Source organism: Opisthocomus hoazin, chromosome Z, assembly GCF_030867145.1.
Source record: "Opisthocomus hoazin isolate bOpiHoa1 chromosome Z, bOpiHoa1.hap1, whole genome shotgun sequence".
In the NCBI taxonomy this organism is placed as follows: domain Eukaryota; kingdom Metazoa; phylum Chordata; class Aves; order Opisthocomiformes; family Opisthocomidae; genus Opisthocomus; species Opisthocomus hoazin.
The window spans coordinates 76,953,021-76,978,783 of record NC_134454.1 but is presented as its reverse complement, the minus strand read 5'-3'; the positions used below and the strand labels follow the sequence as shown (position 1 = coordinate 76,978,783).

Below are 25,763 nucleotides of genomic sequence, written 5' to 3'. Positions count from 1 at the left end.
AATTTTGACTTTGTAGGGAAGTATCTCTGTGTGCTGAGGTTAAAAGGCACAGTCTTGTAGAGGCAAAATGATGAAAGGCAGTGATATAAAATTGTGTTTCAAGAATCATGTTTTCACTTTTAGATAAAATCTGTTAACATCCATTTTTGACAGCTGCTGGAGGAGTTTCACTTATCAGTACTGATTTTTACCCGGGATCTTGGAGTTGGTTAATAAATTAGAAGAATTCATAATCCTGTGGCAAACTGCCAGGTGCTATGCCCATAGCAGGCTATCCATAATGTGGCGGTAGCAATCTTACTTTGCTCCTGCCAAAAACAATTAGCACCTCAAAATCTTCCAACACAGCTGGAGTCCTGTGTAAGCAGTAGCTGTAGCTATTGATTACAACATCTCTTTCAGTATGCTTTTGGCCCAAAGAAACACACCATCGCAGGAACTGCTGATAATTTTCTACTGTGACCAGAGGTCTTTCTGAAAGATCAAACAGCATCAGTAACATAAAATTATTTGCAGATCAGAATCTTGTAAATTAAATTACTTGTCACATATTCTAAATGAGGATTTCATTGTGGATTTCACTGCAACTAAGTCTTTGCCAATGCATCTATATAGTTGTTCCTCAGGAAGAATTGACAGCATCATTTCATGTTTCACTGTCACCCAAGCACTGAATATGTTCTTAATCTGTTTTTCATGAAAGAATTAATATATTTCTTCTTTATTTCATTACATTTTCATGGTTAGAAAGCAAACTGGAACTTGTAAAATGAATAGAAATTTTTAGATTTCTGTATGCGTTAATCTGCTTCCTGGCTATCCAGCTCTGGTGAGAATCTAGCTGGTCTCATTTCTTGAGTTAAATGAGCAAGTTCATTTTTGTTTCTAGGATTGTGCACTTCTGCACTTTCATTTTCTTTGCAATTTTAAATTTACTCTTTCAAAAAATTCTAGGCTCTGGCGAAACAAGAAAAAATTGATTATGAAGAAGAAATTATCAAACAAAAAGAACGTCATGAGAAAATTGCCATTGAAAGAGCTCAGGCTCGTTATAGAAAGCATTATTCTATGTGTTGGGAAGTTATCGACCAAATAATTGATTTGTCAACAAAAGTAGGAGAATATCGTATACTGACAAACAAGTGAGTATGGTAGTTTTCAGGCAAAACCAATCACTGTTAGGTAACTATTAGGCTTCATTATTCACACTGGTTTAAGCACCAGAAACATATCATGTTAGATTCTTAGATATCTTACAGGACAGCTCCAATTCGTTTGCATGGGAAAGCAGTGATATTAAGTTCACTGATGTGCAATACCGAGTGAACTCATGCTAAAGCCTTACCATAATTTATTCAAAACTCAGCTAAATTCAGTCCTTAGGAGACTAGTTCTACTGCTTGTGGACTACTGACTTCTCTTTTTATGAACAATTCCTTAGTTTAAAAGTTAAAAACTGAGTGGTACTGATCTCATTCTAGATTTCTCCTCTAGCTGAAAGCTTCCTCAGTATGATAGAAAGAATTTCCTAAGATATATCAACTCGCCTGGACTGTCCCAAGAGTAGCAACTCAGTCCAAAATCTTTCAAGTCTTATATGCTGTGATTCCCTTTTCTGATGTGCCCTAATTGCACAGGGTTTCTGAGAAAGTCTTAAAAAGGCAGTAACTTCCAAGTACCTGTGCTGTAGGAGGAACACAGAACACAGAGTGGGGCATTGTTGCTGTTGTTCTTCCATCAGTATTCAGCAATTAGACTATGGGGTAAGGTTTACAGCATTAGAAAGTATGCCAGAATCTCCATTGCCTTTTGGTGTAATTGTGTGTTAAAATAATACAGCTGTAACTGTATGAAATATATGTAATATAAAATTTAGGCCGAGTAGGTACTTGGTAACATAGTCAGTGACTTGATTTTATCAAGTCAGACTTGATAAAATAGTTTAGTGATGATTTGATGATTTCTTTGTCTGACAGTTATGGTTCCAGTGCAAGCTACTGTCACATTTGCTTGTACTGAATGGTGCGTGGCAATATGTACAGATATCTGAAATATCTTTCCAAAATATGCATATCAAGGTTGTATCTTTATTTAGAGCTACTACAGGTATGTTTTGCCTGTGTTTCTGTGCACTTCATTGTGCAGGATACATACAATGTATATTCAATTATTTTTGAAAAGCATGCACAGAGTTAATTTAATGCTATGACACTTAACTATCTGCAATCATTACCAATAAAAAGAAAGTCCAAATTGATGTAATCTTAAGAAATAATAGAAACCTTCATTTTGAGCATATTTAGCAGCTGTAGAATTCTAATGTGACGTGTCTGTTTGCATTTAGCTTGCTGCTATATGCAGTTTGTCTGTTTTCGTATGAATACTTTTCCTTTCTAAAAGAAAAAAAGAAAAGAAAAGGTTTAATTGCTCATATGACCCTGAATTAATTTTAGCTTCCAGGAAAAAAATTGTATAGATTTTTGGTGAGTGGAGGCCTTACCCTGCAAAAGGGAAGAATATTTGGAGCAGGCAAAAATAGCTATAGCAAAACAGTTACTACACAGCTATGCCAGCCAAATACTGTGTGATGACATATTTGTGAAAATACTGAAGCTTACAAGTGCCTACTCCTGTCATATAAGTAACCAAGAAGCAGTAATAATTATAGAAAGCGTTGCAAATAATATCTAGTTTAGCATGTTCTTGTTTCATGGTTGTGAAATTTGGGTCTACTGTTCTCAAATATCTAACTCCTTTAATTTTTTATTTTGAACTCATTCTTTTGCTTTTTATTCTGTAGCAAAATTCCATTGAAACTGATGTGTGATTGGAAGGAATTTTTTTTTAATGGAAAACCAATATATGAACAAGCCTCAATTCAACCTTTGCCAAATGAACCAAGCCCAGAACAACTTATAGAGCTGAATAAAATGAATCTTTTAGATGAAAAAGATTATGGTGACTACAAGGTACATCAAACTGATAAGACATAGTGGAATATAATACACCTTGATTTTTCATAGTCACAAAAATTTTGTTGTGATGTTTCATTTTTTTCTTTTACTGGTTTCTAATATAAAAATAAACATGCATTTTCTTTTCATTACATGAGGTTCTGTATGAAATATAAGGCTACATTTTATTTTAGTAGCACTGGAGAGCTGGTGCAGTTTTAAAACATTATTATAATTTTATTCTTGTATATAACACTGATTATATTTCTCTCTTGGGTTCTTAGGACCAACATATAAACTGCAATGCAATTAATTTTTAGCTAATTGGAATTTGAAAGTGTAGTTAATGCTACCACATTTGAAAATGCAACAGAAAGTAGCCAGCAAAACCAAGTAAAATGAAATTCTATATGTTACAAAACCTGATAATCTTCATTTTGACAATTTTGAGTGAAAGCTTTCTGGCAAGATTTATTGGTTTGGGTGATTCATTTCTTTTAAGATAGCAACCTATTTATAAGGTCCTTGTTCAGACCATATCAACTCACGTAATAAATTTCATGATCGCTTTCTTTAGGTGAAAAAAAGCATGTATATGTGAGATCAACAAGGAGGACATATGGGACAGACAGGCAGGAAACAGTTACTGGGAAGCACTAGTGAAAAATGAAGTTTTTCAGTCATATTATTGTTTACAATACCAAGCTGTGGTAGTCTTCTCTAGATGTAAGGGTGCTGAAGGTCATAAACATTTAATGACACTTTTAAAGCCTTTTTTTCGCTATCAGTCTTTCAAATGCACATTCATATAAATTTTTTTTTTCAAGAAGTTGTTAGTCTTACACCTTTCTGCATCAGTATTCCCCAGAAGCTTGTACCATATAATATGTAAAATTGTTGGCCCCAATTCGTGCTTATGTCTTCTAAAAATAAAAGTGAACAGCTACTACCTTCAAAGTATTATTTCTAGATAAAAGTGTATTGGCATGGCATGCTGGCAAAGTTTATGCTGATTTTCTTAAGCCTGGAGAAAAAAAGTCCAGCATAGGCAATTTGGCATCTCTTAAGAATAACGAGCTTACATTAGGAATATTGACTATAAGTGTCAGATATACTTGATAAAATACAAGAACAAAATACAGTCCTTTGCACATTCCACATTAGATTGAGCTTGAATATATTTGGAAATTGATGAAGGAAACCGCATCATCAGTTGTGGCTAATCACTTAATGAACCAGTGGAATCACCCAAAACAAGCGTAACAGTAGGCACTACTCAAAATACCAAATAATTTCAAGTTTTGGTTGAGTGTGCTGACCAGGAGATATATAACTCTGATCTGGATAAGTGAAAACTTTTTTCTGACAGGTAAGCTACTTTTAACTCAAAACAGGTACAGTCTAGCAACCTTGTGATTAAGATAGCAAGAAATCTGAAGGGTGAGTACCTCAAATGTGGAGCCCATTCCGTATGGAATTCATTTTTCCTACAGGTCTGATAGAATTTGGAACAACTGATCCATCTCCACTTATGTGTTTAAGGAAGAATAGTTCAGATAGGACAAAGATTTGATTTTTTTTTTAAGTATGTCTTTTCAATTACATATTAAGAAGTATGTTTTCATTATTAGAGAGGGGATATTGTGCAACTCAAAATGATTTTTTTACTTTGATTTTACTAATTAAAAATAGGGGATGTTTTCATTTAGAGTGATAATAAGTTACATTGTGTTAGTCTATCTAATGGACATTGTTCAAAGTCAGCACTGATTAAATTTTGTTAGTAGAATGTGTGCTGTGGCAATGTGTCATTCATGACAGTAATGTCAGAAAAAGGTTGCTTGTTCTACCTGGAACATGATTTTGAAGCATTAGCCTTCAGTAGAACTTAGAATGAAACTGGTTGCTTCTGTTGATGGTGATTAAATATTTAATTTATAGAATGATACAGTGGTTAAGTTGAAAGGGATGTGTATGTCATTTAGTTCAACGTCTGTGCTTAAAACAGGGCCAACTTCTGAGTCAGATAAAATTACTCAGCATCTTGTCTAGTCAGCTTTCAAATAATTCCAAGGATGGAGATTCCACAGACTGTCTGTGCAACTTGTTCCTCTGCTTAACCACTCTCATTGTGAACATATTTTTTCTTCATTATTTTTCCTAGTTGGAATTTCTCATGCTGAAACATTTGACTTTGCCTCTCAACGCTTTATTATGCACCCCATGTGAGGTGACAAGTTAGAATCTGATTGGGTTATTACTAGTCCACATATCTTCCAAACAGCTGTTTAGTAGCCTGCAACCAAATAATAAGTAATACAGGACTAGTATTCTGCATACTAAAATATTCTCTTTTCCCTTCTCATAGCATAAACTGCACACTAGGACTTTCCTAGTGTTACAAGATCCAGTACTGGTAGAGTATACAGTAGACTGGCAAAAGCACAATTTTGTGTTCGTTCTGACTACGTCCCTCCATTCTCATCGTTCTCCCAATGTGGTTGTCAGTAAGACTATCTTTACTAACAAAGCCTCATTGAGCTGTATACTGGTAACTCATACCACTGATAAATTTATATTGATCTCAGAGTAGGTGAACTGGAAGTTTCGACTCAGTATTTCCTTCCCTTAACATTTCTTGAAATGTATGGTGGTTTGTTTGTTTTGGGTTTGTTTTGTATTGTTGGTGTTGTTTTTTCTTCTCTGTTGAATGCATGTTAGGCAGACATATTTATTTGAAATCTTTGTCTGTAAAAAATTTTCAAAGATTTATGTATGATACTGGGCAATAGTTTTTTAGAATGCTGATTGCTAGGATCCTGACCTCTATCTTAAAAATCTGCTACTGATTCATTCTGTGGTACTAGTGAAATTACATTTCATGGTTTTGGAATTAAAAAGGTGATTCTAGCACTCTCTGAAAATGGTTGTAGGACTACGTGTCTCAACAAAGTATTAGTGAATATCAATAAATAGTTGATGATTATGACGTAATTATAACTTTTAACAAGGGTCTATTCAAAAAAATATTATTTAGTACTATTCAGATTTTGTTATTGTATATGTTTTTATTTATAAATACATGTATCTAAAAACATGAAAGACATGGCATATTGATAGATTATTTCATAATTTGTCATTTATACAGAGTATGACAGGGGAATGGTGCCCCACCAAAGACAACAGTGAAAACAAACCTCCTCTTAATAATAACATATTGGGTCATGTGCTTCATAGACTGATGGAAATTTTCTATCCTCCGAAACCCACATCTTCACCACCTGTGTTTCCTGCATTTCCTATCAAGGGATGTATTTTGGGGAAACATTTTAGTGGAAAAACTACCTGTGTAAAGTTTCTTGAAAAAGGTAGAGGTTGTTTTTTGTCTTTTGCCTAAAATTCTTTAAAATGCTTATTTGTGTTAAAATCCCACTCTTACAATGAAAATAATTTGGGCAAATCCTTGCATTACTAATCCTTGAACCTCAAATGCATCTGTATTTTTGCAGGTGTTGGTTCCAAGTCGTTCATTTATTATCTTCCCAAATAAGATTAAAAACAGCTGAGCTTGAATAGTGTTAATATAGTATTCTGCATTGAGATTTTAAAAATGCTTTTTGGCAAACTTCTCTGAGGATGTTTGTTGTAGAAGAGACTAGCAAGATAGCTGTGATGGTGGATACACACTGTGCAGTGGTTTCAGAGAAGAAACAGTGGAAACAACTTATATCAAAAGCCCGAATGAAAGGAACAGTGCATTTCTTTGCATGTAATAATGGTGTCTTCCCGTCATTAATGTAATTGTCAGTAACAGTCTCTCTAGATTTATGCTCTGCTCAAACTGTAAAGTTATCCTAATTGTTTGTGTGTTAGTTTGCAATATTCAGGTACTATCTGTTGATACTCTGGTTCAGGAAGCCATCCAAGCTTCTCTTAAAAATGAGATGAAAAGCAAACACAATGTGATTCCACAGGAAGCAGAGGGTTCTGGGAAACAAAATGAGGTAAGCATCTTTGTTAATTTTAGGCTTGGCTCCCACAAGGAGGTGAGAGTAAAATATACAAGGTGGAAAGCATAATTGTTTCAATTTTGTACTCAGTTTAAAAAATTCTAAGTTTTGACTTACAAGACTTCAAGAGTCAACTTCAATTGACAGGCTTGTTTTTCCTGTAATGTGTGGTTTCCTAGTATGGCCAAACACAGGACACCTTTCTAATCCATTTCCTTTATTAAATGATACAAGGTCCAGAAAAACTTACCAAAATCACCACTGAAAGATCTAAAGAAACTCCAAACAGAAACATCTATCAGTGGAACCAAAGGTGTGTACTTATTTTATTTAGATATGTATATGTATATTTATAAAATCTAATTTTAATGCTTATCGTAATAGATTTCAATGGTAATTCCTCTTTCTTCTGTACATTTGAGGTAGTATCCATGACATCTGAGTTTTCACAGTAGTTTCCATTCTGAATTTCCTTTTTCTACACATTTGTACTGTCTGGGAGCAGCAAGTGCACGCTGCTCCATGAAGGAAGGTGAGCTAGGTTGCAAGGACAGTAGCAAAGCAGGAAGTGCCAAAATTCATCAACAAAGAGGTTAATGAGTGAAGTCAGGGACACTATCAGGTTCAGAGACATTGATCAGCATGAACCTCAGTCTGGTGATAACTCAGTCAAACCAGGAACTCAAGTTAGCAGGTGTGGATCAGGGTCAGAAACAAGGACATAGAATACAGGGTGAAGTCATGGCTGCTACACAGCGGTAACATACCACAGATGGGGTCCAGGATGAGACCTTCACCTTAAAAGCAGCTTCCAAAGGAAGGAAGGAAGGGCAAGCCCTCACCTCCTCTTGCTTTACCTTTCTTTTCAGTAGACCTTATCAACAAGTGAACCAATACTGGGCTCAGCCAACTAAACTCAGAATCACAGAATGATTGAGGGTGGAAGGGACCTCTGGATATCATCTAGTCCAATCCTCCTCCTGAAAGCAGGGTCGCTACTGCAGGTTCTTCTGGGCCATGTTCAGTTGGATGCTGAACATCTCCTAGGATGGAGACTCCATAACCTCACTGAGCAACATGTTCCAACCCTTACAGTTAAAATTGTTATGTTTAAATGGAATTTCCTGTGTTTCAATTTATGTCTGCTGCCTTTTGCCACTTTATTGGGCACCACTAAGAAGAATCTGGCTTCTTTACTCCCCCCCCATGCCCCAGGTATTTCTACACATTTATAAGGGCCTTCTCTTCTCCAGGCTGAACAGTCCCAGCTGTCTCAGCCTCCTCTTGTATGTCAGATACTCCAAGACCTTAGTATTCATCTGGGCCTTTCTCTGGACCTGCCCCAACACATCCGTGTCTTTCTTGCACTGGGGAGTCCTGAACTGGACACAGCATTCCAGATATGGTCTCACCAGGGTTGCATCTTCTTAATGTAGTCCAGGATGCTGTTTGCTTTCTTTGCTGCAGGGGCACATTGCTGGCTCATGGTCAACTTTTCCTGCAGGGCCTCCAGGCCCTTTTCTGCAAAGCAGCTGTCAAGACAGTTGGCCCCAATGTGGTGCTGAAGACATGGGAGCACTGAGCCTGCCACCTCACTGTAGAAGACTGTGAGGTTAGTAAGGCATGATTTCCCCTTCATACATCCATCCTGACAACTCCCAGTCATCTTCTTGCCCATAATATGCTTGGGAATGGTTTCCGTGCTTATTTGCTCTGTCACTTCCCAGGAATGAGATGAGGCTGGTGGGCTTGTACATCCCCAGTTTCTCCTTCTTGCTGTCCTTGAAAAGAGGAGTGACAGTTGCATTCTTCCAGTCCTAAGGAATCTCCCCCAGTCACCACAACCTTTCAGAGACTATGGAGAGTGGCCTAGCAATGACATCAGCCAGCTCCCGCAGCACATGTGGGTATATGCCATCAGGTCCCCTGGACTTGCATATTTCCAGTTTATTTAAATGTTCCTTAAGCTGATCCTCCTCCACCAAGGGTAAATCTTTGTTGTTACAGACTTTCTTGCTAGTTTCAGGGTCTTGGGATTTCTGAGTGTGTTTTACCAGCAGAAAACAAGACAGAGAAGGCGTTAAGCATCTCAGCATTTTGTATACCTCTTTCAGCAGTCCCACATTTTCCCTACCCTTCCTTTTGCTGTGGTGATACCTGTAAAAGCCCTGCTTGTTGCCCTGCTGAGCAGACTAAAGTCAAGGCGTTTTCACTGTGAGAATCATCAAGCATTGAGACAGATTGCCTGAAGAGGTAGTGTAGTCTCTGTCCTTGGAGGTTTTCAGTATCGCACTGGATAGACAACTGAGCAACCTGGTATGACCTTTTAACTGATGCCGCTTTGAGCAAAAGGTTGAACTTGAACTAGGTGACCTCCAGAAGTTCCTTCCAATGTGAATTAATCAATGTTCATATGATTCTAATGATTGTGTATACCTTCTGTATTGATTTGTTCAGAGAACAATGAGTCAAATACTTTTATTGTTTATCTATAATAATATAACAGTAATAGACTTGTCATACTTTATAATGTACCTATTTTAGGCAACTGTCCTGTCAGAAAGGATCCATCTGGGCAAGAATTTAAATCAGATCACAGTAGGGATGGCCTATCCAAGGTTAGTAATCCAATTTTAATTTCTAGTTTATAAAGGCACGTTAGTTAAAATGGTTAAGTTGCTTAAAGAGTGACATCCTTTCATTGTTCTGAGTTTATATATTGACCTCACTGCAAGCATTTTCTGTACAAAATATGAAAATAAAATAGTTTATTAACAAAATTCTATTGCTGTGTATGTTGGAGTTGTACATGTTGTTAAAGTTTTATGTCTTCTTCATAAATCTCACATTTATGTAAGATATGCTTCTTTCTATGTCATTTCTGAGTTAGCAAAAATGTATTCTTGATCTTGCTGCTGCCGAGCAGGTCATTCATCCCATGACAAGGTTTCTTTTCTTTATGTTCAAAAATACTTAATTTTACAGTGATCTCTTTGACTTTATTGCTCTCACTGGAAAAAACTTCGAAAGCTAAGATATAAAAGAATCCCTGTAGAACTAATGAAGTTAAATGCTGCTGTAGGAAATCGTCAGTGGATTTACAATAGTGAAAATCCAAATAAGCTTAGAACCAAGACACTTAATTTGTTATTTCTTGGCCTTCATAACCTTTGTTTCTCAACGTTGTTTCTGTCTGGCATCTTCATGGGTGTAATGATTGAAATCAGTTGGAGATTTCAATTAAATTAGGCCTTTTTTATATCAGTTGAAACTATTTCTCCTTAATGGGTAACAATAAATATTAAATGTAAATAAATAACACAATAAAAATAAGTTTAAATAAATAAATAGAAATAGAATATGGAAAGTAGAATCATACTTTTGTTAACTTTATTGTGAACATTCTGAGCATACTAGTCTTACACTGCACTCTTCCACAGCTATCTGTACGTGCCCAGCTTGGTGCTGCATCACAGAAATTGCTGAAGAATGGAAAAAGTATTCCTGATGAATTACTAATTGACATCCTATTGGAAGCCATTAAGTATGAAATTGTGTAGCTTTTTTTATTCAGTTATTTAGGACGTAATTATCCAGTTTGTAGTCCAGATTCAACTATTTCTCTGTATTTCTTTCAACACTGGAGTCTTCTACTCGGAAAGTGGAGCTAATTAGTGAAATCAGTTAATGTTCTTTTTATGCTAGCGGTAGAATCCTAACAGTAGAGTCTAGCCCTAATTTATGCAGAGAATATTGTATGTTACTGAAGGTAAGTAACACATGACTATCATGTAGTCATTAAATAGAACTAATGTCTCTATTTTGTTTGTTAGTTGGAAGCTGTACGGCATATACTAGTATTTTTTGCTTTTAGATTTTGAGATACATAATCCAAGCATTCATACATCGTATTACCTTTTTTGTCTACTCTTGTTTGACAGAAAATTGTCTCAACTACCCTGATGTGCAATTAGTCCTTTAGTTCCTGTGTGAATATAGTCTGAGTTATATTACTACCATTAGTATATTTTAAAGTTACAAAACAGATTTTGCTGTTTGTTACTTCAGTGCAAGTTAGTAGGGAAAATAGTGAAATTACACTTCTGATCATAGAATCACAGAATCATTCAGGTTGGAAAAGACCCTTAATATCAGAAAGTCTAACTGCAAACCTAACACTGTCCAGTCCACCACTAAACCATGTCCTTAAGTACCATGCCTACACATCTTTTAAATACCTCCAGGGTTGGTGACTCCTGACCACCTCCCTGGGCAGCCTGTTCCAGTGCTTGGCAACCCTTTCAGTGAAGAAATTTTTCCTAATACCAAATCGAAACCTCCCCTGGTGCAGCTGAGGCTGTTTCCCCTCGACATATCACGTGTTACCTCGGAGAAGAGACCAACCCCCACCTGTCTACAACTTCCTTTCGGGCAGTTGTAGAGAGCAATAAGGTCCCCCTCAGCCTCCTTATCTCTAGGCTAAACAATCCCAGTTCCCTCAGGTGCTTCTCATAAGACTGGTGTTCTAGACCCTTCAGTACCTTCATTGCTCTGCTTTGGACATGCTCCTGCACCTCAATGTCCTGCTTGCAGTGAGGGGCCCAAACCTGAACAGTACTTGAGGTGCTGTCTCACCAGTGCCAAATACAGGGGGACGATCACTGCCCTACTCCTGCTGGCCACACTATTCCTGATACAAGCCAGGATGCCGCTGGCCTTCCTGGCCACCTGGGCACACTGCAGACTCATGTTCAGGTGGCTGTCGACCAGTACTCCAAGGTCCTTTTCTGCTTTTCACCCACTCCTCCCCAAGCCTGTAGCTTTGCATGGGGTTGCTGTGACACAAGTGCAGGACCCGGCACTTGGCCTTGTTGAACCTCATACAGTTGGCCTTGGCCCATCGATCCAGCCTGTCCAGGGCCCTCTGCGGCGCCCATCCTACCCTCGAGCAGATCAACACTCCCACCCAGCTTGGTGTCATCTGCAAACTTACTGAGGGAGCACTCAATCCCCTCCTCCAGACCATTGATAAAGATGTTAAACAAGACTGGACCCAAAACTGAGCCCTGGGGAGCACAACTTGTGACCAGCCACCAACTAAATTTAACTCATAGTCTGCACAGAGATTGTTTTTGAAAAATTTATTTATCAAGACAGCAAAAATTGTTTTGTTTTTGCTTTTTTTCACTTTTAGTTAGGCATGATGTTATTTTCTGGTTTAAAATCCATTGCTTTACAGATTAAGTTTTAATGGTGTCTGCTGTATTCTGAATTCATCAGGATATTTAATATACCAAATTCAGAATGAAAGACAGATAGGGCAAACTCTTCTTTAGGTGTTATTATTATTTTGTCAATTTGTTGTATAATTCTGGTTCTTCATTTACTTTTAGCCAAATACCACCAGAGAAGGGATGGATTGTGGATGGGTTTCCAATGACAGTTCATCAAGCAAAGCTATTTGAAAAAGCCTATACAGGGATTGATCCAGAAGAAAAACATGCAAATTCGGGAAAGTTATCACTTGTTACAGATCCCAGAGCCCCTGACAAGCCTCCTGTTACCTCATCTGCATTTGATGTTTCTGTATTATTGGATATTTCAGACACCATGGTACTGAAACGCATGGCTAACTTGAAGCGTAAGTTTCCAACTGCTTATAACAAAGTTAAATGACAAGCAGATTCTGATGTATGAGGAATGTAAAGATTGTTGTAATAGTGAAATGACTAAATTCTGAGTACTTTGCAATGTAATAGCAAGTTGCATATTTTGATTAAAATAATTATATAATATCTATATTTCCCCCTAATAATTATGAAATTAGAAATTGTTTCAATTTCTGGACAGCTGTCTTCTCCCTTTCTAAGGCCCGTTTTTAATTTTAGATATCTAAAAAGTATATGACTAGATGTAAATAACAGGTTAATCCCCAAACATCATTTACGAAATATACCTGTATGTTTTACTCATTGGAGCAAAATAGCATTATTATACCATTTCTCTACATCTTACAGTATCACAGTCATTAATTATGCATTATCACCTTGGATGCCTCCAGATTATTTCAAATACTTTTATTTGTTTCACTCAAAGGCAGATCACAAGTGTGTAAATGCATGTGTATTTGCTTTTTTGTGTTTTTACTGAATTCTCACTGCAGCTGAGATAGCACAGTGGCTGTTGTTAGATATCACATAAAACAGCAGGTGGAGAAAACACAAGTTACAGCAGATACACAAACACGCCTCATTACGCATGAGTATGTGTAAATAATACTTTTCTCCAGGAGATACCTGTGGAAAGGGATGAAGGAAAGGATAAATGAAGGGGTGTGCCAGCACACATTCCCTGGCAGTGCCAACATTCAATCACTATTGATTACTGCCTTTGTCTTGTCTTTAGTTAATCAGTGAGTAATCAAATAGTCAGTTTTGGCCAAAAATGGCAAAGGCATCAAAAGCTTTTTGAGGGCAGTTTCATTTTCAGACCATGCATTTTTCATTGCCCTTACTCACATTGATGAAACAGGAGTTCTTTCATGAAAGTGTCCCGTATTGTACACATTATAAGGAGATATGGCTTCATTGTTTTCACTGTAGCACTTACATGGCACATGGCTTGAATTAAAGCACCATTTACCTTTAGCTTATATGTATTGGTAGGCTTGAGGATGAGGCAAAATCATTAGAGCTTTTGCTAACAATACAGTAAAGATAAATCTGTAGACACTTGAAATTCTTGTTGATTTGAAGACCTTGCATTGCCAAAACACTTTGAAAATGTGGTAATACCTGATATAATCTCAGAAATCCAAACAGAATTTATTTCATAAGATATGGTGTGATCACAGAAAATTCGAAAGAACAATACAAAAATCAGAAGTCTATAAAAAATGGCTTATTTCTAATCAGTTAAAGACTAGGAATACCTAGTCTTCAGATGCAGTGGAATATCTGCCCATTATTGTGAAAAGGAGTAGTTACTTCAAGGAAGATTAAGATTAGACTGGGAAAATACCTTCTGTTAGAACAGATAAGTGTGAAATAGTCTGCCTGCAGTAACACTCCATCTCTGCAACTGGAGGTATTTCCATGACTGCAAAGCATCTGTTGTGAAATGTTAATGCTATAGTTGGCTCTGCATTTAAACAAAGGAAGAGGCAAGACACTGTCTTCAGGTCCTTTCCAGCTTTATTTTATATTTATATGATTTTCTCTGGCCTCTGCTTTCTTTCAGGAAGTTTGGCACCCAACTTTTAGATGAAGAAATGTAAGAATACGTAACACTGAAAATTTTCTGTTGATAATTATCTTACTTAGGGTAAATACCTGCATAGTTACCTTTTTCAGCATATCCTCATATATGCTGTTTTCCACACAGCAGACAAATCAAAGTCATCTCAGATTGAACAGGAGGACAACAATCAAAATTCAGATGCTGAAATGCTAGAAGAGAAGCTTGACTTAGCCAGGGAGCAGGCACTACATAGGTATGTTACGCAAAGTACAAAAAAGTTGCCACAGACAGATATTTAGACACGTAACTAATCTGAATCTCATAAGTGATCTATGATAGTACTGATATGCCTAACGTTAAGTCTTTACTTAGGAGTTCCTCTAACATGGAGCCTAAATAAGTACTTTGACTTTTGGCACAATATAAATAATCCTAGAAGATAAGAATTCATGGGTTTTGCTTTTACAAGGTATTCTTCCAAGGAGAATTTCTTCTCCAGGTATATATTGCGTGAACCATATGTATAGATATACATATGTATGTGTATCTATACATATATATATGTCAGAGGTATGTCATATATCATGTGACCGCCCTTGAGTGAAACGCACTTGGTTTCAGTTACAGATTTTCTAAAATGGTATCTTCCACTTCTACATTTATAAAAAAGAATTAGTGTATTTTTTATTGAATCATTAGATATTTAACTTTACATAAATAGCAAAATCAAGTTTTGTTTCCAAGTATTTAAAATAATTAGCTAATTGATCTATTATATTATTGACTATTATTGTTTTAGTTCTGATATAAGAAAGCATAGGTTTAGCTTGTGACAAGAAAGAGTAGAAATACGTAAGACTAGTTAACAGTAGGATTTTGAAAATTTTCCTATGTTGAAAATGAAGGGGTTGATGTGGATAGAGTATCATTTTGCAAATAAATATTGGCTGTATTTGTTTTAGTGTTGAATTAGATGTTCAGTTCTTTCTTTTTTTTCATTAATTTAGGAAAATGATTTCTAGCAGTTAGATTTTAATTTTATATATTAATATGATTTTTGTAGAATTTCAGACTTTCTAGACACATGGCCAAAATTAGAGAAATGGTTTTCCGTCCATCAGAATATTCTAGTGAAAGTCAATGCAGAGGCAGAAGAAAGTCTCGTATGTGAAACAGTGAAGAAAGTTATAATGGAAGAAATTGCCAAAAAACAGAATAGAAGTAAGTTTCCTTGTTCCTACTTTTTACGGTGCAGTAAGAAAAGACTTTGTGTTTTATCATTAACACTAATAGTTAATTTACAAAAATTTTAAAAGGTTTAAAATAAAGTGTCAGTTGGATGTATTTAAACTCCCTGAAGTAAAGGGAATAAATTCGGTCCTTTCTTCCTGGTTTAAATATTAAAACTAGCATTTTTACCATATGGGATAGCATAATTATATAGGAAAGACGTTATCAACATGTATTCATATATCAGCAGCAGCTTAAAAACGTGCATGACTCAGAGTCTTTTTGACATCTGTTTTGGTGCATCTTTATTCCGTTTTTCCTCTTAATCACCCAAAAGAAAAGAATAATTTAAAAATAAAAAAGGAAAAAAGATAAAGTACCCAAGGAAAATGATGCATCAAGTAAACCAGGGTTAGTAGAACTGAAAAAAAGCCTACTTTATTAGTTGGAAAAAAAGTGTTATTCATAATTATTAGAAGAAAGTCTTGATTGTCTTGATGTGTCTTCTGTGAACAACTGAAAAACATAAAAGTGTTAGCTTGAAAAGCACTCAACAGTATGAATTTAGACCGCTACTGCACAAGGCTTCAAGTTCATGAAAAAGTACAGGAAATATCACACATTACAGAAAATTGGATGGAGTCTTTTCAAAGAACTACCTGGCTGGAATGGGGTTTTTCATATAATTCATAGCCCTGCTGGAGTCAATGGCAAAATTCCTGTTAATGCAAATGGAGTTGGGATTGTTCTGTTTACAATCCAGCTATCCTGTAGAAGTACTGTAAGGCCTGCTTATTCCCTATGGAGGAATAATCCCCGTGGTCAGTTAATATTGTCTAATTTCCTGTTTGTGTTGATAGATTCTAAGCTATCCTTCACTACTTGGTTTATGTAAGTGGAACAGAGGTATAAGAATGTACATTAATTAGTCAGACATCAATAACATTCTGGGAGTGGCATGGCAAAGCAAAATCCAGAGATTAGTTCTCAAATTATTTATCAGAAGCTGAAGTAGTTGGAATATGTTATGTGGCCAACAGTTTTCTTCTTTTTAGAAACTTAAATCAGGAGAATGCTAGCAGTTATTCCAATGAAGCACTGTTTTTCAGAGGCAGATTTGTCACACTTAAAGTAAAAGAAAACACATCCATTCTTTAAATGTTAAGCATTTTTAAAAAACAGAAAGACAAGATGATTACAACAGTGGTTTAATGCAAGCCTATTTATTTCCTTCCACTGTTTTCAAATCCACAGCAAAGCTGGCCAGAAGGCATGTTAACTTAAAAATCTAGTTGTTGTAGGGTCCTTCTATGGTCACTGAGGAGGCGCTGATTTCTTTCCAGAGTTCAGTTCAGATCCTAGGGTGGAATCGTGCTCTGAAGCTGCTAATTACTTTCAATATTATTTTGCTATACTATAGACTAGCAGAGTTATTTTTTCACTTGATTCTTTCTCTACCACATGATCTTTTCTATCTCTTTCTTTTTTCCCATCTGTCATCTTTCATACTTCCCATCTTCTCCTCAGATTAGGGTGTATTTTCGATATTAGGCCAGATTTAGCTCAATTTGTACGTTTGTTTCTTCTTCAGTGTTTGTTTTTCTTGATTCACCCTTTGCCAAGTCTAGCATGGAAGCTGTAAGTGTTTACAACTGTCCTTTAAGCAGGGGATCCTTGAAATCATGATAGTTATAATGAATCTTAGGTTGTATCAACACCGATTGTATCAATACCGATTGTAGTAACACCACTGGCCTTGGTTTACTAGGCAAAGAATTTGTTTCATATGCATACATACTAATTAATTATCTTCCTGTTTCTCTCACAGTGATGGTCTTAGAAAAATAACAATCCTCCAAAATATAAGCTTAACTGGAATAATATAAGCTTGACTGTGATGTCACTGGTTTGATTAGTAAATGTTTTGATGAACAACACCTAAGTAATGAAATATTTAATCTGTTCTGTTATTTTGGTTAGAGTAACATAGATGTCTCCCTCTGTTTTTTGGTACTTAAAATGCATTTGAAAGTATTAACTGTACATTCATATACAAGGGCCTGTTCAAGAAAAATCACTAGGGAAAAAGCTTTTATCTGTTACACCTCGAGATCTGCTTCCTCCCATTCCTGTGGCACCACCACCAATTGAACCAGGATCAGATGAATGGATTTATGTAGATGAACCACTTCCTGAGGTACATTCATTTGTGATTAAGAGTCTTAGATATAAAAGTATATATTTTTCTCAATATTTTATGCATATTGTACCTAAACCTTTTGTCTCATTGCATGTTGTTTTCTTCAGTATTTTTCAATGAAAGATACACCAGTACTGTATTATAAACACCTAAAAAAAATAGCAGTTGCTACTAATATAAGTAGGATAAGGAAACATACCTTAAAATTTTAGTAATTGTTTTTTTCTAAATTCTTAACAATGATAATGAAGAATAGCACATTAATACCAAAATGTCAATACTTTTTAACATTATGAAACATACAATTACTGGGCCAGTTTCCTCTCTGTGACAAGGGCCAGCTGTGGATCTTGTAGAAAGAATTAAGGATGGGGAGAGTCTGCACTGATCTTTCTCCTAGGATACTTTTTTCTAACATATTTTCCCCAGGGATATCTTCCTAGCTTCCAATGATCTGAAAGTTAGGAGTTTCCTGAGGGAACTTTGTATCTGCATCTTTGTGTTTAGTTGCTCCCAGTAGACCTTTCTTCCATGATTATGTCTAGTTGATTTTTTTGAAGCAATTTACTTTTTGGTCTTCGCAATATAGCCTGCAGAATTATGCTCATTCTGAGAAAATATTTCTATCTCTTTGCTTTAAACCTGTTGTTTGCTTGTGTCATTTGATGACCCTAGTTCTTGTATTGGGAGCTACAATGAATAACAATTCTAGAAGCAACATTTGAAGGATTTTAAGATGTGACAAGCATCTATTACATCTCCCTTCTTAATTTTGCTCAGTGTTGCTTTACTTCTCCACTGCAGTCACAATCTACTTAGCTCTCCTAATGTGGAGCAGTTCAATATGTTCAATCATCATTCTTGCCCTTTCAGTCTGTGTCTAGTTCTACTGTAAATGTTATGAGATGGGGAGCTGGGACTGCATGCAGTATTTGAGATGTAGATTTAAAGGATGCATAGTGGTGCTGTCTATTTGTTCCTTTCCTAGTATTTATAAGTTTTGCCTGCATGACTACAATTAACTCACATATGCTGTGAATGTCTTTATGAGTTTATCTCTTTCTGATAATTTAATACATTTGTATTCCTCTGACCTTGGGCTTTATTTTGCATTTCATGATAGTCAGTGAGTCAAATGTCATTTTTGCACCACTAGACAGTTAGCTTAGTTTTTTACCAGCGTGAACAGTTGTGTACCACCAAATTTGGATACTTAAGTACTGATTCTTCCTCACTTAGATTATAAGTATATCCAAAACCACAGGTATAGGTGTATTCTCCTGGCATTTCCCGTATATTTTGAGTAGTGACCCTGGTGACTATGTGCTGGTACAGTGTCTATAATCAGTTGTAAGTAGTTGTAAAACAAAAGAAATACATAGTGGAAAAAAAATGAATAGTATGATTTAATGAAATAATCTTTTTTGTATTTGCTAATGTTACAACTAAACATGTTAACAAGAAATGTGTCAATTAGTTTTTATGTTTTAAAAAATTCACAGGAGATACCTGGTTTTTTAGTACCTTACTGGGAAATGGTAGAAAATGCCTATGTGAATACCATCAAAACTATACTTAGATGCCTAAGGGATGAACAGCACTCTGTGATTTATTATTTAGCAGACATTAGGTGAGTGGAAATAGTAGCTTATTACATTAATATTAATATTTTGTAGTTTTCCTGTGGCATTCTGTATGTCTTTTAACACCAAAATTTTTTTTTACCATAATCTACAGAAAAAAATTCCAAGATTATTTGAAGCGGCCAGATGTTAAGCAGGAGTTTGTATCTCAGTGGCAGTCAGATTTTAATTCAATTGCTGATGACCTGCGAGAAGACGAGGAAACAAAAGCGGAACTGCATCAAAGAGTTACTGTAAGTAAATGTCAAAAGTTATAATATACCCTGAAGTGTACACAAGCTTGAAGTAACAGGAATGATATTATTATTTACATTTTTTTCCTTTTTACCAGTCCTGTTAAACTATTTCATTTCCTCTTGTACAGAAAGTGTTCTTCACAATTATTTCTCTGGTTTTTGGCCATATCTTTCTTATGTCATGCTTATTTTTGTAGGTTATAATGTGGTATTCTGGCACATTGTAAAATCATTTTTTCTCTGCTTTCTTTATCTTTATGCTTTATGATTTTCAGAGAGTTTACTCACAAATTTGGAAATTTCTCTCAGTCTAACAAACCTTGGAGTCATTTAGTTTTTCCATCAATTATATATGGTAATATATGTCTTCTAGAACCGACTCATACGAAGTACAGAGAATTTTGTTGAAATCTTTTGACCCAGATAGATCTTTACTAGGCCATACTTGTCCTGAGAGCTCTTCTTCACAAAAATCCGTAAGAGTAAGGGTCCTAACAAGTTCAGAGCCAGATTTCACATAGGCAGGAAGTAGAGCTATCTGAATTTATCACATTCCCATTTCCGAACAGTGATGTTTTTTTAGTTGAAATCATATCAGGAAACAGTCCCAGAAAAGGGAAGAAAAATGCTGGCAACATTGTTAATTGAAGGGAACATTGGTGGAATCATGGATGAATTCACTGAAATGGAAAAAGCATTTGACCTTCTCTTCTACAGCATTATTTCAATACAATGAAGCAAAGGACATAGAAATCGTCATCCGTATTCCTAATTTTTACTAAATTGAATTATTAATAGACTGTAATCCCTCTGTCCTATAGTTTAGAAAGCTAAAATTTAAAATATTTGGCCTTTCACTCATAACAGAAATCCATGGTTGACATTGTCCATTTCAAATTGTGTTAAGTGGAGGAGACAGTCTTATACTGCGGTCATCATCAAGCAAGTGGAGGAAAAGAAGGTTATCAGGAGTAGTCAACATGGATTCACCAAGGGGAAATCATGCTTGACCAATCTGATAGCTTTCTATGATGGCATGACTGGCTGAGTTGATGAGGGGAGAGCAGTGGATGTTGTCTGCCTCGACTTGAGCAAGGCTTTCGACACTGTCCCCCACAACATCCTCCTAGGGAAGCTCAGGAAGTGTGGCCTGGATGAGTGGTCGGTGAGATGAATTGAGAACTGGCTGAATGGCAGAACTCAGAGGGTTGTCATCAGCGGCGCTGAGTCTAGTTGGAGGCCTGTAACTAGTGGTGTCCCCCAGGGCTCAGTACTTGGCCCAGTCTTTTTCAACTTCTTCATCAATGACCTGGATGAAGAGTTAAGAGTGTACCCTCAGCAAGTTTGCTGATGACACAAAACTGGGAGGAGTGATGGATACACCAGAAGGCTGTGCTGCCATTCAGCGAGACCTGGACAGGCTGGACAGTTGGGCGGAGAGGAACCTGATGAAGTTCAACAAGGTCAAGTACAGGGTCCTGCACCTGGGGAGGAACAACCCCCTCCAGCAGTACAGGCTTGGGGTGGACCTGCTGGAGAGCAGCTCTGCAGAGAGGGACCTGGATGACAGGTTGACTATGAGCCAGCAGTGTGCCCTGGTTGCCAAGAAGGCCAATGGGATCCTGGGGTGCATTAAGAAGGGTGTGGCCAGCAGGTAGAGGGAGGTTCTCCTCCCACTCTACTCTGCCCTAGTGAGGCCCGATCTGGAGTACTGTGTCCAGTTCTGAGCTCCCCACTTCAAGAAAGATGAAGAGCTACTGGAGAGAGTCCAGCGGAGGGCTGCAAGGATGATGAGGGGACTGGAGCATCTCTCGTATGAGGAGAGGCTGAGGGAGCTGGGCTTGTTCAGCCTGAAGAAGAGAAGGCTGAGAGGGTACCTTATAAATGCTTATAAATATCTGAAGCGTGGGTGTCAGGAGGATGGAGCCAAACTCTTTTCCATGGTGCCCAGCGACAGGACAAGGGGCAACGAGCACAAACTGAAGTGGAGGAAGTTCCGTCTGAACATGAGGAAGAATTTCTTCCCTCTGAGGGTGACGGAGCCCTGGAACAGGCTGCCCAGGGAGGTTGTGGAGTCTCCTTCTCTGGAGATTTTCAAGACCCGCCTAGACACAGTCCTGTGCAGCCTGCTGTAGGTGACCCTGTTTTGGCAGGAGGGTTGGACTAGATGACCCACAGAGGTCCCTTCCAACCCCTACCACTCTGTGATTCTGTGATATGATGCAGTGAGACTCAGATACTGTGATAAGGCTAAGCACAGTAAGTAATGCAGTTTGGAGTAACTCTATGAATTCCGGGATTCCTGTTTCTGAATGACCCATTCTAGTCCTCATGGATCCCAAACCTGTGGGTGAATGTGAAGATGGTAATTCCTCTGTGCTTTTAAACTTTACCGATTGTACCTTGCTGCATGTGAGAATTCTGTCATGCATCCTTCCTTGATGCTAGAAAAAGAGAGGAAATGAAAAGTGATAAACTGTGAAATCTGTGGAATGGTTTTCCTCAAACATTTCTCCTTTCCCAGACTGTTCAACTTTGTCATTTCTGCTGGACCCTTTCTGAAATGCTGTCCACACTGGAAGCTGCCAAGCTGTGAAATCCGAAAGCAAAATTTATCTGATATCAACTGGAAAATGTAAAACTCCACTGAATTTTGGGATGCATGGAAAATCCCTCAGAGGCCTAAAGCCCAAAGGGTAGCCAAGGCTTTGGTGTCCGTAAGATCCGAACTTGTAATAGAATCACTGTAGACAAAATCGACTTCGGCAGCCCATCTCTATTACAGTGTCTTTCAGCAATATCTCCAACTTCCCTCTCACTCTACTGCTATCATTGAACATGGTCAGTCGCTTGGTCCCACTACCCCTCTTGTCCCAGACAGGGGAGAACTCTGCACATGCATCCATTTTTCTATTTTCACCTACCTGAATACAAGGAAAGCGGGAGACAGAAGCTGCTTCACTTTGAAAAAACGAAGAGTGTTGAGAGAGAAAACAAAAAGTAAGAGACACATCAAACATGCTTTCAGCTTCTCCCAGAGGACGATACCTCATTGTCTCCCTCTCCAGCTCTCTCCACTGCTTACAGTAAATCAAAACTACGACTTGCATAACATGAGGACAAAGCAGAGAATGCTTCTCTTTATGTGTCTCAGGAAGGTACTGGAAAGAGCTGTACATCAGTTTATACAAAACATCAGTTTGTTTTGTTTGTATTGTATTGGGTTTATGTGGCAAGGTTTTGGTAGCGGAGAGACTGCAGAGGTAGCTTCTGTGAGAAGACACCAGGGGCTGTCCCCATGTCGGGCAGAGCCACTGTCGGCTGGCTCCAAGGTGGACCTCCTTCTTGCCAAAGCCATGCCAATCAGCAACACTGGTGGCACCTCTGCAATAGCATATTTAAGAAAGGGTAAAAAAGGCTGCGTGGCAGCTGTGAGAGAGGAGTGTGAAAATGTGAGAGAAACAACTCTGCAGTCACCAAGGTCAGTGCAGAAGGAGGGGGAGGAGGTGCTCCAGGCACCAGAGCAGAGCCCATGCAGCCCATGTAGAAGACCATGGTGAGGCAGGTTGTCCCCCTGCAAGCCATGATGGAGCACACTGAAGCAGATACCCACCTACAGACCCTGGATGACCCTACGGTGGAACAAGTGGATGTGCCCTGATTGGAGCTCCGGCCTGTGGAGAGGCCACACCAAAGCAGGCTCCTGGCAGAAACTGCAGGCTGTAGAGAGGAGCCCACGCAAGAGTGGGTGTTCTGGCAGGGCTTGTGACCCCATGGGGGACCCACACTGGAGCAGTCTGTTCCTGAAGGAGTGCACCCTGGAGAAAGGACCCACGTGGGATCAGTTCGTGAAGAACTGCAGCCCGTGGAAAGGACCCACGCTGGAGAAGTTCATTAAGGACTGTATCCCATGGGAAGCACCCCATGCTGGAGCAGGGGAAGAGCATGAGCAAGAGGGAGCAGCAGACACAAAGCACTATGAACTGATTTCGGCGAAGCTACTGAAGGTGAAGGGTTCTGGAGCAGAGGCTCGCGCCGAGGGACCCTTTCTCCGGTGGCAAAACCGCAGCGGCGAGGCGGCAAAAAGCGCCGAGAGAGAGAGAGAGAGAGAGAGAGGAGACCCCAGCCCCCCCCCCTCAGCGGGAAAGCGGGAAGTGCCAACGAGCAGCAGCTCTGACTCAGCGGGGGCGGAGTCGAGTGTGACAGCGGCCAAACCCCCTCAGGGATAAGAGCAGCTCCCAGGGAGCGCGAGCGAACAGAGCCGGCAAACAGAGGCGGCGCAGCAGCCCGGGAGCGGCGCAGCAGTTTGCGCGGCAGTTCGCGCGGGCAGGGCGAGCGGGGAAGGCGACTGGCAGGGTACAGCCGCCCCTTCTGGCAACTCAAGTAGTGGGCATCGCTCTTCCAGGAGATATTCTAGCCATGGTTACCACCCGTGGTAAAGGTGTTGCTCGAAGGAGTGTGGGGACCCAGACGGAGGCCCCACGCAAGAACGCGGGTGTCCAGGTCTCTGGCTGCAGGGAGTGCCTGAGCCTGGCGCTCGTACCGGAGGACAGCAGAGACAACGGCTGTGTTCGGTGCGAGCAGGTGAATGACCTGCTCAGCCTGGTGGCAGAGCTGAAGGAGGAAGTGGAGAGGCTGAGGAGCATCCGGGAGTGTGAGAGGGAGATCGACTGGTGGAGCCGCACCCTGCCCTCCCTGAGGCCGAGGCAGCAGGAGGCGGCTCCACAGAAAGCAGAGAACCCCCAACCCTCTTGCCACCGAGCAGAAAGAGGGGGCCTAAGAGATGGGGGGGAATGGAAACGGGTCCCTGCTCGGGGGGGCAAGCGAATTTCCCTCCGGCCTCCCTCACCTGCCCAGTTGCCCTTAAGCAACAGGTATGGGGCTCTGGAATGTGAGGGACCGGCCACAGAGGATGTGGATGAAGGTGAGGCTCCATCCAGGGGGTTGCCTAGAACGAGTCAGACAGCCCCACGTATTACAACTGCCTCAACTAAGGAAAAAAGGAGGGTCATTGTCATAGGTGATTCCCTTCTGAGGGGAACAGAGGGCCCGATCTGCCGACCGGACCCATCCCACAGGGAAGTCTGCTGCCTCCCTGGGGCCCGGGTTAGGGATGTTGTGAAGAAACTCCCTGGTCTGGTGCGACCTTCTGATTACTACCCCCTCTTGGTAATGCAGGTTGGCGGGGACGAGGTAGCAGAAAGAAGTCCCAAGGCCATCAAAAGGGACTTCAGGGCACTGGGGCGACTGGTTGAGGGATCAGGGGCGCAGGTGGTGTTTTCCTCCATCCCATCAGTGGCAGGGGACAGCACTGAAAGGGGCAGGAAAACTCACCTGGTTAACAGGTGGCTCAGGGACTGGTGCCATCGGTCAAATTTTGGCTTCTTTGATCATGGGGAGGTGTACACAGCACCGGGGCTGCTGGCAACAAGTGGAGCTCAGCTATCACAAAGGGGGAAAAGAATTCTTGGCCACGAGCTGGCGGGGCTCATTGAGAGGGCTTTAAACTAGGTTCGAAGGGGGAAGGGAATATTGCCCAGCTCACTAGGAATGAGCCTAGGCTTGGAGTGCCAAGGCCAGGGGTGAGATTGACAGCCCAGCTCAAGTGTGTTTACACCAATGCACGTAGTATGGGCAATAAACAGGAGGAGCTGGAAGCCATTATACAGCAGGACGGCTACGACTTGGTCGCCATCACAGAAACGTGGTGGGACAACTCGCATGACTGGCATGCTGTCATAGATGGCTACAGACTCTTTAGGAAAGACAGACCAACAAGGAGAGGTGGGGGAGTTGCTCTATATGTGAGGGAGCAACTGGAATGCATTGAGCTTGGCCTGGGGGCAGGTGAAGAAGGAGTTGAAAGCTTGTGGGTTAGAATTAAGGGACAGGCTCACACGGGTGACATTACGGTGGGTGTGTACTACAGGCCACCTGACCAGGAGGAGGAGGTTGATGAGGCCTTCTACAAGCAGCTGCAAGCAGCCTCACAGTCACAGGCCCTGGTTCTCATGGGGGACTTCAACCACCCTGACATCAGCTGGGAAGACCATACAGCTAGGCAGGCGCAATCCAGGAGGTTCCTACAGAGCATCGATGATAACTTTCTGATGCAAGTGGTGGAGGAACCAACAAGGAAAGGCGCGCTGCTGGACCTCGTGTTAACAAACAAGGAGGGACTGGTGGATGACGTGAAGGTTGGAGGTAGACTCAGCTGCAGTGACCATGAAATGGTTGAGTTCAGGATCCTG

The 25,763-nt window shown here is 39.5% G+C and overlaps 1 protein-coding gene across 2 annotated transcripts in view; it reads left to right on the top strand.

The window, feature by feature from the left end:
* The window catches only part of SPEF2 (sperm flagellar 2), a 77,034-nt gene that overhangs the window by 25,543 nt on the left and 25,728 nt on the right, over positions 1-25,763 (top strand). Inside the window, exons 9-21 of one of the 2 annotated variants that reach the window (XM_075411373.1) lie at positions 955-1,142; positions 2,801-2,969; positions 6,103-6,322; positions 6,828-6,958; positions 7,199-7,277; positions 9,509-9,582; positions 10,405-10,508; positions 12,358-12,605; positions 14,348-14,456; positions 15,267-15,424; positions 17,491-17,630; positions 19,136-19,263; positions 19,371-19,509. In XM_075411373.1, the coding sequence (XP_075267488.1) occupies positions 955-1,142; positions 2,801-2,969; positions 6,103-6,322; positions 6,828-6,958; positions 7,199-7,277; positions 9,509-9,582; positions 10,405-10,508; positions 12,358-12,605; positions 14,348-14,456; positions 15,267-15,424; positions 17,491-17,630; positions 19,136-19,263; positions 19,371-19,509 (1,887 nt within the window). Of the gene's footprint in view, positions 1-954; positions 1,143-2,800; positions 2,970-6,102; positions 6,323-6,827; positions 6,959-7,198; positions 7,278-9,508; positions 9,583-10,404; positions 10,509-12,357; positions 12,606-14,347; positions 14,457-15,266; positions 15,425-17,490; positions 17,631-19,135; positions 19,264-19,370; positions 19,510-25,763 lie in introns of those variants that run through there. The other variant, XM_075411372.1, reaches the window with a different exon arrangement.